The 15,056-nt window shown below is 47.8% G+C and overlaps 1 protein-coding gene across 1 annotated transcript in view; it reads right to left on the minus strand.

Moving 5' to 3' along the window:
* Positions 1-15,056, minus strand: part of CACNA1S (calcium voltage-gated channel subunit alpha1 S) — a 1,092,054-nt gene that overhangs the window by 273,325 nt on the left and 803,673 nt on the right. The window contains 1 exon segment of the mRNA XM_040424151.1: positions 12,505-12,607. Within this exon segment, the coding sequence (XP_040280085.1) occupies positions 12,505-12,607 (103 nt within the window).

Below are 15,056 nucleotides of genomic sequence, written 5' to 3' on the forward strand. Positions count from 1 at the left end.
CTGGAGTGGACACTGAATTCACTAGCCTAGCTATCGATTTCCCAATTAAATCAGCAGCAGTTACAGTCTCCCTCCTCTCACTAAGACTGCAGCTTCAGAATGAATCTAAAATGGATGCTGTGCAGGAGGTGGGAGGGTCTGGGAGGGAGGGTATGCTGCTGATTGGCTGGAATGTGTCTGCTGACTGTGAGCTACAGGGTCAAAGTTTGCTCAATGATGATGTATAGGGGGCGGACCGAACATCGCATGTGTTCGCCCGGCAGAGGCGAACGCGAACAAGCTATGTTCGCCGGGAACTGTTCGCCGTCGGATAGTTCGGGCCATCTCTACTCAGGAACCGTGAGCTTGCGGTTTAGCCTGTGGTCCCGGCCTTTCAGGATCACTGACACATCCCCACAAGCAATTACCCTACTATCAGAAAGATTCCGGGTAGCGACCAGTAAGGATGCTAGATTGACATCCCTACCTTCTAGGATGTCCTTCTTTAGATTAGCAGGAACAAAATGTGCTGGCATAATACTGGGCGCTGTCACAGGGACACCTGCCCCTGTCGCCGTAGATGTGAACAGCACAGCGGCATCGATGGTCTGCGGAGTAGTGACGGGACTACGAGACTTAACCGCTTCCAACCTGGTTTGCACATCCGTGACAGATGAAGTCAAGTTATTCAACATCAGATGAATTTGTGTCAGAGAATTCTGAATTGTGATCATGGAGACCTCTTCCTGCTGCTGCGGGCCTGAGTTAACGACCAGTAACCGGTATAACTCGGCCTTCCTAGCAGCAGCGGGATACGAAATACCCCTTCAGCCTAGGGATGGTCCAAGTGCGAAGAGACTACACACTGCCCCCTTCTGACATACTGGCGGGGTTCTCGTCGACCGAAGCCTCCACTATGTCTGAAGCATGTGACATATCCTGTGGATACAGTTTGCACAAATCAAACCCTGACTGTCAATCGACCCGGGACCATGTGATGTAAGCCGTGAGTAGGCCGAGACCCATGCAACTGTGAAGCATACGTGTAAAAAGGGACGAGAGGACCTGAGACAAGGAGAAGCAATAGCTGAACCTAGAACACCCCAGTGATTGGTGAGTCTGACGGTGGCACCACTGACCCACTACCAGAAGGAGAGAATGGAATAGTAACGTGGCATAGCTACTGACATACTGTACCCTGATAGTTGAACAACGTGCAGAATATATTTGAAGAAGGACGACACAGATCCTGGAATAAAATGACATGTAAGATCCTTGCGTAAGACATACCGCCAGGCGTAGAGGCGTGTAACCAACAACACGGAGATCGTCTGACTAGCACTGAACAAGTATGTCGCCCCCTCCCTAAAAACAACTCCATCAATCAAAAGCATGTATATATTTTTTTTCTTTATATTTATCCCCCTATTTTTTTCCCTCTTTTTTTTAAATAATATTAATTCCCCTTTTTTTTTTTTTTAACAACCCTAACTAAATTTCCCCAAGGGGGTCATAGCTCTGGTGGCCACTAGATGGCGCCAACACAGAGCACAGAGCCATGGACTGCACTGCCGGCATTCACCACCAGAGGGAGCCTGCACCATCCAACGCTGTCCATGGACTGTGTCGGCTCCAGCGGCCACCAGGGGGAGCCCACAGTTACCAGCCGCCTGCAGCTCGTGGAGAAGAGCACAAGCAGGACGCTCGGGTAAGTGCGTCGCAAAATGACATGGGGCCAGTGCGGGCATAAGGGGGAGGAACGGACCATACTGCTGACAAGGACCCTGCCTAACTAGTGGCACAGCGGCCGGTGCCAGACATTAAGGAGGGAGAAATTCGAATCGGGATCACGCTGACCCCTGCACCCTACGATTCATGCCAATAAAATGGAATAAAATGACATGTAAGATCCTTGCGTAAGACATACCGCCAGGCGTAGAGGCGTGTGACCAACAACACGGAGATCGTCTGACTAGCACTGAACAAGTATGTCGCCCCCTCCCTAAAAACAACTCCATCAATCAAAAGCATGTACAGGGAGTGCAGAATTATTAGGCAAGTTGTATTTTTGAGGATTCATTTTATTATTCAACAACAACCATGTTCTCAATGAACCCAAAAAACTCATTAATATCAAAGCTGAATATTTTTGGAAGTAGTTTTTAGTTTGTTTTTAGTTTTAGCTATTTTAGGGGGATATCTGTGTGTGCAGGTGACTATTACTGTGCATAATTATTAGGCAACTTAACAAAAAACAAATATATACCCATTTCAATTATTTATTTTTACCAGTGAAACCAATATAACATCTCAACATTCACAAATATACATTTCTGACATTCAAAAACAAAACAAAAACAAATCAGTGACCAATATAGCCACCTTTCTTTGCAAGGACGCTCAAAAGCCTGCCATCCATGGATTCTGTCATTGTTTTGATCTGTTCACCATCAACATTGCGTGCAGCAGCAACCACAGCCTCCCAGACACTGTTCAGAGAGGTGTACTGTTTTCCCTCCTTGTAAATCTCACATTTGATGATGGACCACAGGTTCTCAATGGGGTTCAGATCAGGTGAACAAGGAGGCCATGTCATTAGATTTTCTTCTTTTATCCCCATTCTTGCCAGCCACGCTGTGGAGTACTTGGACGCGTGTGATGGAGCATTGTCCTGCATGAAAATCATGTTTTTCTTGAAGGATGCAGACTTCTTCCTGTACCACTGCTTGAAGAAGGTGTCTTCCAGAAACTGGCAGTAGGACTGGGAGTTGAGCTTGACTCCATCCTCAACCCGAAAAGGCCCCACAAGCTCATCTTTGATGATACCAGCCCAAACCAGTACTCCACCTCCACCTTGCTGGCGTCTGAGTCGGACTGGAGCTCTCTGCCCTTTACCAATCCAGCCACGGGCCCATCCATCTGGCCCATCAAGACTCACTCTCATTTCATCAGTCCATAAAACCTTAGAAAAATCAGTCTTGAGATATTTCTTGGCCCAGTCTTGACGTTTCAGCTTGTGTGTCTTGTTCAGTGGTGGTCGTCTTTCAGCCTTTCTTACCTTGGCCATGTCTCTGAGTATTGCACACCTTGTGCTTTTGGGCACTCCAGTGATGTTGCAGCTCTGAAATATGGCCAAACTGGTGGCAAGTGGCATCTTGGCAGCTGCACGCTTGACTTTTCTCAGTTCATGGGCAGTTATTTTGCGCCTTGGTTTTTCCACACGCTTCTTGCGACCCTGTTGACTATTTTGAATGAAACGCTTGATTGTTCGATGATCACGCTTCAGAAGCTTTGCAATTTTAAGAGTGCTGCATCCCTCTGCAAGATATCTCACTATTTTTGACTTTTCTGAGCCTGTCAAGTCCTTCTTTTGACCCATTTTGCCAAAGGAAAGGAAGTTGCCTAATAATTATGCACACCTAATATAGGGTGTTGATGTCATTAGACCACACCCCTTCTCATTACAGAGATGCACATCACCTAATATGCTTAATTGGTAGTAGGCTTTCGAGCCTATACAGCTTGGAGTAAGACAACATGCATAAAGAGGATGATGTGGTCAAAATACTCATTTGCCTAATAATTCTGTACGCAGTGTATATATTTTTTTTCTTTATATTTATCCCCCTATTTTTTTCCCTCTTTTTTTTTAATAATATTAATTCCCCTTTTTTTTTTTTAACAACCCTAACTAAATTTCCCCAAGGTGGTCATAGCTCTGGTGGCCACTAGATGGCGCCAACACAGAGCACAGAGCCATGGACTGCACCATCCAACGCTGTCCATGGACTGTGTCGGCTCCAGCGGCCACCAGGGGGAGCCCACAGTTACCAGCCGCCTGCAGCTCGTGGAGAAGAGCACAAGCAGGACGCTCGGGTAAGTGCGTCGCAAAATGACATGGGGCCAGTGCGGGCATAAGGGGGAGGAACGGACCATACTGCTGACAAGGACCCTGCCTAACTAGTGGCACAGCGGCCGGTGCCAGACATTAAGGAGGGAGAAATTCGAATCGGGATCACGCTGACCCCTGCACCCTACGATTCATGCCACGTGGGAGCCGAAGCTGCCTGGCAGACGCTCCGGTGCAGTGTGGCTCCCCCGTTACCTAGGGAGCCGGCACTGCCAGCCAGACTTGTGAGATCGAGACTGCAAGTGTGGCAGTCACTTACCTGATCCAGTAGCTGTGGTAGTAGTGTTCGCAAGGCGCACAAACGAACTTCTAAGAGTTTGAACACGGAGCAATCCTCACGCACAAAACGAGGCCAGAGTTGACATGTCGTTCATTGAAGGAGGGGCAGAGGTGCCATGATATAGGCAACCGTGCCCCTCCCACAAATACAGGCCAATGAATCGGCCTTACCACTTATCATATCAGTGGACAAGTGTTTCTGAAATCCTATGCGTAATCCCATTAGTGTTGTTCGAGCACGGGTGCTCTGGTGCTCGAGTAGAACACTTTAGGATGCTCGGGTGCTCTACAGAGCACCAGAGCACAATAGAAGTCAATGGGAGAACCAGAGCATTAAACCAGGCACCCCCTGATCTGAAGAGGGGAGGGTGTTTGGTTCACAGGAAAAGGTCAGAAACTGATGGAAACACCACTGAAATGATTCGGGAACAGCATGTCTGGATGCATCTTGGACTCTCAGATCGCTGCTGGGAACGATGTCGTCCGAGTAGTACGCCACTTTTACATACTGACAATAATACGCACAAAACCGAAGATAAAATCGATTTTAGAAGAAAAATTTTTAGGAAACATTCTTTCCTGTATATTTACTTGTATATAAAGTGCAAGTGCTTCCAAAAATTACAAGAAAGAGGCACTCCGATACAACCTGTATATCACATAAAGGAGGGCCTCATTCACATTGTGGTACAACTGTTAAAGTAGTGGGACTCCTACACTCATAAAGCCTATACCTAAGTGAAAGGGCTGCCAAACCAAGGAACTGGCACTCCAATACACCCTTTATTACACATAACGGAGGGCATCATACACACCCTTGAAAAATTATGACTGATGGCCTGCTGGTGACCCTCTAAAACATTAGGAGCGAGGGCTTGCTGCTGATCTGACCATCTAAAACATTATGGGCGAGGGCCTGCTGGTGAACCTCTAAAACATTAGGGGTGAGGGTCTGCTGCTAAGCTGACCCTCTAAAACATTAGGAGCGAGGGCAGCCTAATAAGCATGTTGATATGATGGAGGAGGAGGAGGAGGACGAGAAAAGGAAGATTGAACCATATACCCTTTTTCTGTGGTGGTAGGGGTACATGGGAATACAGTGTATTCAATACACCATAAAAGCCACATTTAAAGTGCCTTTATGTTTAGCAGCTTTCCTCTGGTGGAGTATAAAAGTCCTGGGCAATCCAGGCCTTGTTCATTTTGATAAGTCAACCTGTCAGCATTTTCAGTTGACAGGTGGATGCGCATATCAGTTATTATGTCCCCAGCAGCACTAAATACCTGCTCTGACAAAACGCTGGCGGCAGGGCAGGGCAGCACCTCCAAGGCATAGAGTGCCATAGAGTGCCAGTTCGTTCCACGTGTCCAGCTTGGACACCCAATAGTTAAGGCACAAAGGGATCACCGAGGATGCTGACACGATCTGCTACATACTCCTTCACCATCTTCCAAAACTTTTCCCTCCTTGTGACACTAGGCTGCACATCAGGGTGAGGGTGCTGGCAGGGTGTCATGAAACTGTCCCAGGCCTTGGAGAGTGGAAAAAAACTGCTATGGGTACTACCCTCTGATTCCTCAAAGTTGTGTAAAACCTCTCAGAGGTCAGACATCCATGCCCACTCATTGCTTGTGAAGAGCAGAAGCTGCCTGGAAAAACTATGACCATGTTGCAGCTGGTATTCCACTACTGCCCTCTGCTGCTCACAAAGCCTGGCCAACATGTGGAACGTGGAGTTCCAGTGCGTGCTCACGTCGCACAACAGTCGGTGAGCTGGCAATTGCAAGCGCTGCTGCAGCGTTGCCAAACCGGCAGCAGCTGTAGATGACTAGGAAATGGGCACACTTAAGGCGCACCTTCACCAATAGCTCAGGCAAATTGGGGTAGGTTTTGAGAAACCGCTGAACCACGAAGTTGAACATGTGGGCTAGGCATTGTATGTGTGCGTGCTTGCCGAGCTCCAAAGCCGCCACCAAGTTACGCCCATTATCAGATACAAACAACCATGCCTGTTGTAGGTTGAGTGGCGAGAGCCACAACTCAGTCTGGTCCCTTATACCCTGCCACACCACAGCTCTGCAGCGGTGTGCTGTTTGTCACCTAAGCAAATTAGTTTCAGCACAGCCTGTTGCAGCTTCCCCACTGCAGTGCTACACTTCTTCCAGCTACTGACTGGTGCTGCAAGATGAGAATTCAGAGGTGGAATTGGAGGAGGAGAAGGGGGGGGGGGGGGGTTGTTGCAGCCACTAATGTAGTTGGTGGCGGAAATCCTGATGGAAGTAGGGGCCCGCAATCCTTTGTGTCAGTAGCACCTGTGCCATCCCAAGGTACGACTCGCTCCAGGCCTCCACAACATTCACCCAGTGTGCCGTCAGGGAAATGTAGCGTCCCTGGCAAAAGCACTTGTCCATGTGTCAGTCATTAAGTGGACCTTCCCAATAACTGTGTTGGTTAGGGCACAGGTGAAGTTACGGACACATGCTGTGTAAGGAGTTGACGGCACACCGTGAAAAATAGTGGCGGCTGGGACTGAGTAACGAGGGACAGCCACCACCATCAGGCTGCGGAAAAGCCTCAGTGTCCACAAGCCTAAATGGCAACAATTTCCAGGGCCAGCAATTTGGAAAGATGTGCATTTAGTCCTATGGCCTGTGGGTGGGTGTAACGGATCTCCTAGCACCCCCGACCGGGTACCTCCGTTGATAATGCTCCCAGTGCCTCCGAGGACTCCAAGCACTCCGCTCAGACCACCGGGATACCACCACAGGAACCAGCCCAAAAGGAACAGCTCTTACAAGAGCTAGGAGTAATAGCCAGGGGAGTATACACATATAGCAATCCACACACACATGAGACGAGGCTCTATGTTGAATGTAAAAACAGGAAACCTTTTATTCAGGGCTACCCTGCCCGTATTTATGCAGGTCCCCATCTGGTGTACACGCCCCTAGGGGACCAGAAGGAAGACTGTGACACAGACAGATACGTAGCACACTCAGGATGCACAGACACATCACATCCCCACAATGCATCATGGTTTCCTCCTCTCTGCCCTGGAGACACCCGAGGAGCAATTTCAATTATCTCTCAGACAAAGAGAAATCACCAATACACATGTGGGAACAACAGGACAGGAATCACCACCCAAACAGCACAATGTCACACCCTCACAGCAAACACAGACTTTTAACATATTCCCAGATAGCTCAAGTCTGAGTGGCAATATCATTAGGTGGAATGGCACTCAGAATACACAAATACAATAAAATTAGCTATCTGGGGTATCATTTTTAGTCCATAATGGATGGTCTGTCACACGGCCTCAAAACCCCACATATCCCTCATTGGCTTGGATCTGAGCGCTCAGATGCCACAAACACAGTCAAATCGCCATGGGGTTTTTAAGTTTTGCATGGGCTTGAGGAGAGGGCCCATAATCCTGGGCAAGAGGCTGGCAACCAGGCCCCTCCAAAACCCAGTGGCGAGGTTATTTTCGCCACACATCTCCCCCTCCCAGGGAAGACTAACCAGATACCCGACCTCACGCCGGTCGGTACCCGAGTTAGTCTGGCAGCCCACCCACAACCAAATACTGGACCTGTTGAATTTGGTAGCCTGTCTCTGTACAGTGAATCCACCAAGGTTATGTTGGTAGCTGGTACTCCCGGTCTCTGTGTTGCTCCCTGGCTTGGAGTGGAGGTTGCTTTGTGGGCAGGGATCAGCGGTACTCTGCGCTGGTGCCAGCATTACCATGGAAGAAGCCTGGTTGGAGCCTGGTTGTTGGAGGGGGAGACCGACTGTCTCCCCTTTGGATATCCAGCTCTGCTGCTGGAGGGGGAGACAGACTGTCCCTACCCCCTGTGCTGTAAGTGCAGAGACCACGGTCCCATCTGCACTGTTGTGGGGCTTACTGTCTCCCCCTGGTGCGTTAAGCTGCCACTGGGGAGAGGGGGTAACAAGCTCCTCTCCCATACATACTTCCAGCCCCTGGGGAGGGCGACCGACCGTCTACGCTCCCAATACAGTGTCCTGCTGCTGGGGAAAGGAGACTGGGCTCTCTATTCCCTGCTGGACACTCTGCCTCTGGGGGACAGGACCGACTGTCTCTGCCCCCTGTAACTCCGCCTGCCGCTGGGGAATGGAGACTGGGCTCCCAATTCCCTGCATATCACACTTGCCGCTGGGGAATGGAGACTGGGCTCCCAATCCCTGTATATCACACGGCCGCTGGGGAATGGAGACTGGGCTCCCAATTCCCTGTAGATTACACTGCCCGCTGTGGGAATGGAGACTGGGCTCCCAATACCCTGCATATCACACTGCAGCTGGGAATGGAGACTGGCTCCCAATTCCCTGCATACCACATTGCTGCTGGGGGACAGGACCGACTGTCTCTGCCCCCTGTAACTCAGCCTGCCGCTGGGGAATGGAGACTGGGCTTCCAATTCCCTGCAGGACTGGTGGAGAGACCTCGGTCCCATCTCCACCGGCCACCTGGGGTTCTTCCCAGTAAACCTCCCCCAATATCCTCCCAGCTGAAGGGCTCTGGACCTGGGCCTGTCAACTTGCTGTCCTGCTGAGCCTTCCCAATGGAGTGAAGAGATCTCGGTAGTCCTGCTCCAGTTTCCCACTTCAGGGTTGCTAGGTGAGCCAGGTCTTTCTCTACCTCATGGGGGTCATCCAATCCTGCCTAGCCTCCCTCTCATAGAAAATGTCCTGAAGGTCTGGACTGTGCAGGGCTCCCGAAGTCAGGCTCTGCAAAGGACTCCATAACAAGCCAGGACCATCAAACTCTCTCCCTCTGGATTGTCATGCTCAGCTGTCCAGGGTAATCACTGTGCCATATACCACCAGAGCGCCTGGGTAGGCATCCTCCAGCCAATAGCTCCTGCCATAACCCGGTGCTCTAGTTACCTCACCGATTTCTCCAGGGGCTGCTCTCCCAGGAAGGGGCATCCGCAGGGCCACTTGCTTCTGCAATCGCTGCTCTTCACTGGGGAGACTCTCGCCTTGCTGGTATTGTACATTATCCAGGTGCCTGGTACCAGATGCCTTTCCTTAATGCATCCCGGCCATCCAGGTCTTCCTCATCGTATGCCACTGCTGGTTCCATCCTGCTGCTGTCAGGGACTGCTGTACTGGGACATGCGCTGCCTCAAATTGTAATTCCAGGGAATGATGGTTTTCTTTGTAGCTGTCCTTCTGGGCTGTGAGGACGATCCCGCCGCTTGCCACCAATGTAACGGATCTCCTAGCACCCCGACCGGGTATCTCCGTTGATAATGCTCCCAGTGCCTCCCGAGGACTCCAAGCACTCCGCACGACACCGATACCACCACAGGAAACCAGCAAAAGGAACAGCTCTTACAAGAGCTAGGAGTAATAGCCAGGGGAGTATACACATATAGCAATCCCCACACACATGAGACGAGGCTCTATGTTGAATGTAAAACAGGAAACCTTTTATTCAGGGCTACCCGCCCGTATTTATGCAGGTCCCCATCTGGTGTACACGCCCTAGGGGACCAGAAAGGAAGACTGTGACACAGGACAGATACGTAGCACTCAGGATACACAGACACAACACATCCCCACAATGCATCATGGTTTCCTTCCTCTCTGCCCTGGAGACACGCCGAGGAGCAATTCAATTATCTCTCAGGACAAAGGGAAATCACCAATACACATGTGGGAACAACAGGACAGGAATCACCACCCAAACACACAATGTCACACCCTCACAGCAAAACACAGACATTTAACATATTCCCAGATAGCTCAAGTCTGAGTGCATATCATTAGGTGAATGGCACTCAGAATACACAAATACAATAAAATTAGCTATCTGGGTATCATTTTTTAGTCCATATGGATGGGTCTGTCACACGCCTTCAAAACCCTACATATCCCCATATGGCTTGGATCTGAGCGCTCAGCAGATGCACAAACACAGTCAAAATCGCCATGGGGTTTAAGTTTTGCATGGGCTGAGGAGAGGGCCCATAATCCTGGGGCAAGAGGCTGGCAACCAGCCCCTCCAAAACCCAGTGGCGAGGTTATTTTCGCCACAGTGGGTGTTTGGGTATTTGTGCTTTCGTTCAAAGGCCTGGGGTATGGACATCTGTACACTGCGCTGGGACACAGAAGTGGATGTGGGGCTTGCGAAGGTCCAGGTGCAGGGCGGGAGGCATCCGGGCCTGCGTCTTGGACAGGGGATCGGCCAGCACGTAACACAGGGGAAGAGGAGGCAGTGGTGTGACCCTCAGACACTGATTGTGGACCCAGGCGTTCTGCCCACCTATTAGGGTGCTTTGATGCCTTGAGGTGGACCATGCTGGTGGGGTTGCTAGTGTTCACACCCCTGCACATTTTGGTACAGCACAGGTTGCAAATGACAATTCTTTTATCGTCAGCACTTTCCTCAAAAAAGCGCCAGACTGCGGAACGCCTACCCCTTAGCAAGGGAGATTGCCGCAAGGGGGTGCTCCGGGGAACAGTTGTGGGCCTGTTTGGTGTGGCCCGCCTTCCCCCTTTTGCCACCCCTCTGCCTCTTCCAGCCTGTTGTAGGTGCTGCGGATCCCTCCACCTCTGTACTGCTGTCTTCGCTCGGCTTGGCCACCTTCCCAGGTTGGGTCAGTGATCTCATCGTCCACCACCTCCTCTTCCACTTCCTCACTCTGGTCATTTTCCTGACTTGTTGACCTAACAAGAACTTCACTTATTGACAACTGTGTCTCATCCTCATCATCCCCTGATGACGGGTTCCGGCCAGCCAATCACTGTAATGCCAGTAACCAACATGGCTACAGCATTACAGTAAGTGCCAGTACTTCCCCGTACGTTTATTGGCTGCATAGTAGCCAATAAACGTGCGGGAAGGAAACTCGAGCATAGCGATGCTCGGCACATCGCGGTGTTCGCCCAACACTATCTCCCATTTTAGCTGTTGAGGGAGAGGTGTTGTGGAGCCACCTATTGAAAATTGAATGTGAAAGGTTAGGATTGTAATCTTGTTAAAAGTGTGTTACCTGTAGAAAACATGATTGCCCCCGCACTAGCAGATAATTAACAGAATTTAGGTCATATAAAGATAAGTCAGCAACACCATATGTAGTAAACAAAGATGTTGACAGAAACAGTCAATAGGGTTCATGTCCATGGGCTCACAAAGAGAACTCATAATCGACCCATGGCTCTCAATAACAGAGTCATACTTTATGTATATACAGTGGGAATACACTCTTACAGGGATTCCACATTGTGTTATGCACCAAAGTATATGAGATAAATTATACCGTAGATTACTTAACATCTTCTAACAGCTGCTTAGGTGTCATTTTACCAGATTTCTTCTTGTTCTTTATATTTCTGTTGGGACCAGCAAGCTCCCCAGGTAGATGCTAAATATGAATTCTCCTTCACAATGCTCAGTTAGGGAGTTGCCATGGGTGCCCTTTAGAGGGAGGTGTTTTTAAATAAAATGACACATTTTCTGATAAAATATATTACAAAAGCTGCTTTCCCTACACATTTTTTAAAGTTGTAATGACAGTTACACTTCAAGAAATAGCCATTTATTTTAGGTTAGACATGTAATAAGTGTCATGCCGGCACCCCATGCCTGCTGCTGTCCTGTTGTCCCAGGCAGTGGCGAGTGTTGCTCCTCTCTCCCTGTGTGCATTGGGACTAGTGCTCAGTGCTCCTTTCAGCATTGTGAGAATTTATCCTTTCCTCCTGTCTCCTGTCCATCTGCTGGTTAAGTTGCTGATCAGTCTCCCTATTTAGCTGGGCTGTAGTTCCACCTCCTTGACTGAACTTTAAGGTTTTGTAGTCTCTAGTAACCAGAGAAGGTGTGATCTCTTTTCTGACTACCCATATACTGTACCTTGCCTGTCTACCGATTCTGCTCCTTGCTGTCTGCCCCAACATTGGAACTGCTACCTGGACGAATCATGTACTCAGCCTGCACTGATCTTAAACTGTGTTCAGACTGTCTTTTTCCTGAGTCCTTAGTGCTTCACACCAATATCTCCGACCCCCGTGGGTCAGCTGTCAACTACACCAGGACTACTCCAGGAGGTAGCGGTCTGGTCGGTTCCCTGCAGCAAAGTCCATATCTCTGTATAGGGGTTAAAGGGAGAATACCAGGGAACCACCAGGACAACTTCCTTAGGTTTAGCACAAAGTAAATTGGTAAGTTGTCATTGTTGTTTCACACCCACTGCCGTTACAATAAGTGATAACTCCCATATAGCTTTGATCACAGTTCCTATAGAAGATTGTTGAAATATGGCATTAAAGTTACAAAATAAGAGAAATTGAACAAATAGCTTACCTTCAGTTTTTATCTTTAATGCTGTTCTCACTAGTGAAAATAAAGTGGCATTGAATGTAACAGTTCCATCACTGTTTAACGGCATGTTCATACTGACTAGCCTCTACAAAAAAATCAGAAATTGCATGATATTTTTAATACATACACACATATAATTTACCAAACCATCATCAAATGAGTTAGGGCTCATGTACACGACTGTGATTTTGGTCTGCATCTGAAAGGAATCCATGTTCTTTATTATGTCAAAATGAATTCTGCTTTTTGCTGAAGTTTGTTTCTATGTTAGGTACTACTCTGATTGCTGTGAAACTAATATACTGTAAGGGTTTCTATTCCTCTGTAACCCTGAATCTTATCTCTTTGGCACTACTCTCCCGGACATATTCCTAATATGGGAAGTTCCGTTTTTGTTTCTATTTCTCTGAGCGTAGAATGAAACGTGTTTATATGATAGGTTAAATACATAGACATACGATATATGCTAATAAAGAGGGTAAAGCCGCCCCTCTTATATAACCTGTGGTGCCATTAAAAATAAACCTCAGAGTGTTCATTCAGTACATCACTGTTGTGTCTTCGTACTTACTGAGTGAAGCGCTCTCCTGAACGTCAGAAAGGACTCAAACCAAGCCGATACTAGAAGTTTGGTGCCAGGGGTACCAAGTGGGACTCAGAGATTCCTATCAGTCAGAGATTCCTATCAGTTGGGGCGTCGTTCCGGGATCGGGAAGGTTTTCCTCGTGTTCGGTAAGGAAGGGCATCTGTTATTGTCCTCTAGCCGATCCGAGAACCACGTCTCGATCTAGTAAGTAGAACCTACAAACTTCTAGTATAATTACTGTATCAGGGATACAGGGTACAGACTCCGGGAGTCTGGGGGAGTGACCCGGGGACTCCGGGAGTCCCGCCGTGAGGATCACTCAGAGAAATTAGGGCGCACTACATAATATTGTCTCAGGGAGACAAGGATGGAGCTTGGTTTGACTCTTTTTAACGTTGTTTTAAAGTATAAGATTATTAGAGTTGAGATAAGGATACTGATGTCCGGGTGGTAAGTGTACGGACTGAAGTTCACTATTTGCATAGAGTTTTAAGGACATTGCATTGTGTTTTACTGTGTTGCGGAGGTCTGCAATACGCCCCACCCCCGGCTGGGAGCATCCATTAACCCGCAGATAGGTGAACACAAGCGGCAGACCAAAGCAACAAATTATATGTTTGATGAGACACTCTGATATTTTCTGATCAGACCTGAGTCCTTTGCCTAGTTGACAGCATTAATTTGTCGAATCCTTAACGCTTCAGTACAGCCAGTCCTAGAAAGTAGCATCATTAAAATATCAGAACGGAATGGGGTCACAAGGGTCTAAAACAAATCATCCCAAACCTGAGACGGGAGAAACATGCAAAGTTATGTTGCATAGCGGTGTAGTCCCACAAATTACTTCCCTATTTAACCCATGGGTGGATAACTTTAGCTGATGGACTGATTCAATGCAAGCTGCTAGCCCCTGTTCCCAGGGACGGCGATAATAGCCCGTACCACATGGACATGATAAAGGGTCTTTGTCTGGGAGACAAAGAAGCATGGCCACATTTTTGACCATGACCCGTCCTAGGATATTGGATTACATGATACAAAGAGTAGAGAATCCTGCAGAGTAAGTAATGTTATATGTGTAATATTATTATAGAAGACAAAAATTGTTCAATAATTTTCTTCCCCAGCAGTGTAATGTGAGAATCCAGCTTTTAACAAGAATTATTATATATGTACAACATTAACTAAGAACACCTGACATATAAAATGATTTGGGTTTAACAAAATGACTTTATGATTATAACATGTATATTGTCTTACAGCGACAGACCATCAGCAATTCTGGGTGTGGTGTGGAAAGCTGTGTTTGTCTGTGCTGCAAGTTTTGGGATGAAACAAAGACAATTGTGTGATTAGGATCGAAGACAAATGATTCAGTGGAATGTGAATGGGTGTGGCTCTGAGTTGTAGTGGGGTTGAAAGTGTGAAAGAGCCCTAATGGATGCTTTAGGGGAGCTGTGTGTGCAATTCAGTTTTAATGTGTAAGGGCGTGATTATGAGCTGTTTTGTGAAGATGAGTACATGAAATGTATATGAATGTGTATGGAGTACGATATTTGTTTTCATATAATATGCGCATTGAGAATTTTATTTTATTTTATTTTTAGTTTTTGGTTTTTATTGGTGCCAACAGCATTGATCAAGCTGTAATATTTTTTTATTATTGAAGTCAATGAAAAGTTTTAATGGGCCCTTTGTGGTGTTCATGTCTGTATTGTCAGATCTGTTTGTTTCAATGTTTGCAGTTACGTGTTACATGTTAAGTGTTGTGCTTCACATCAGAGCTCTGTCCTCATGGACAGCTGTGACACTAATGACAGAGAGTAGGAGGACCACAGCGTCCGACTAAAAGGGGTGGACTTAGATGACTCAGAGTAGGATGCATGGTAGATAGCAGTGCAACCTCAAGTGTGTTAAGTAAAGATTTGTTCATTAAGCTTGACTTACA

This window comes from Bufo bufo, chromosome 3 (genome assembly GCF_905171765.1).
Source record: "Bufo bufo chromosome 3, aBufBuf1.1, whole genome shotgun sequence".
Classification (NCBI taxonomy): Eukaryota; Metazoa; Chordata; class Amphibia; order Anura; family Bufonidae; genus Bufo; species Bufo bufo.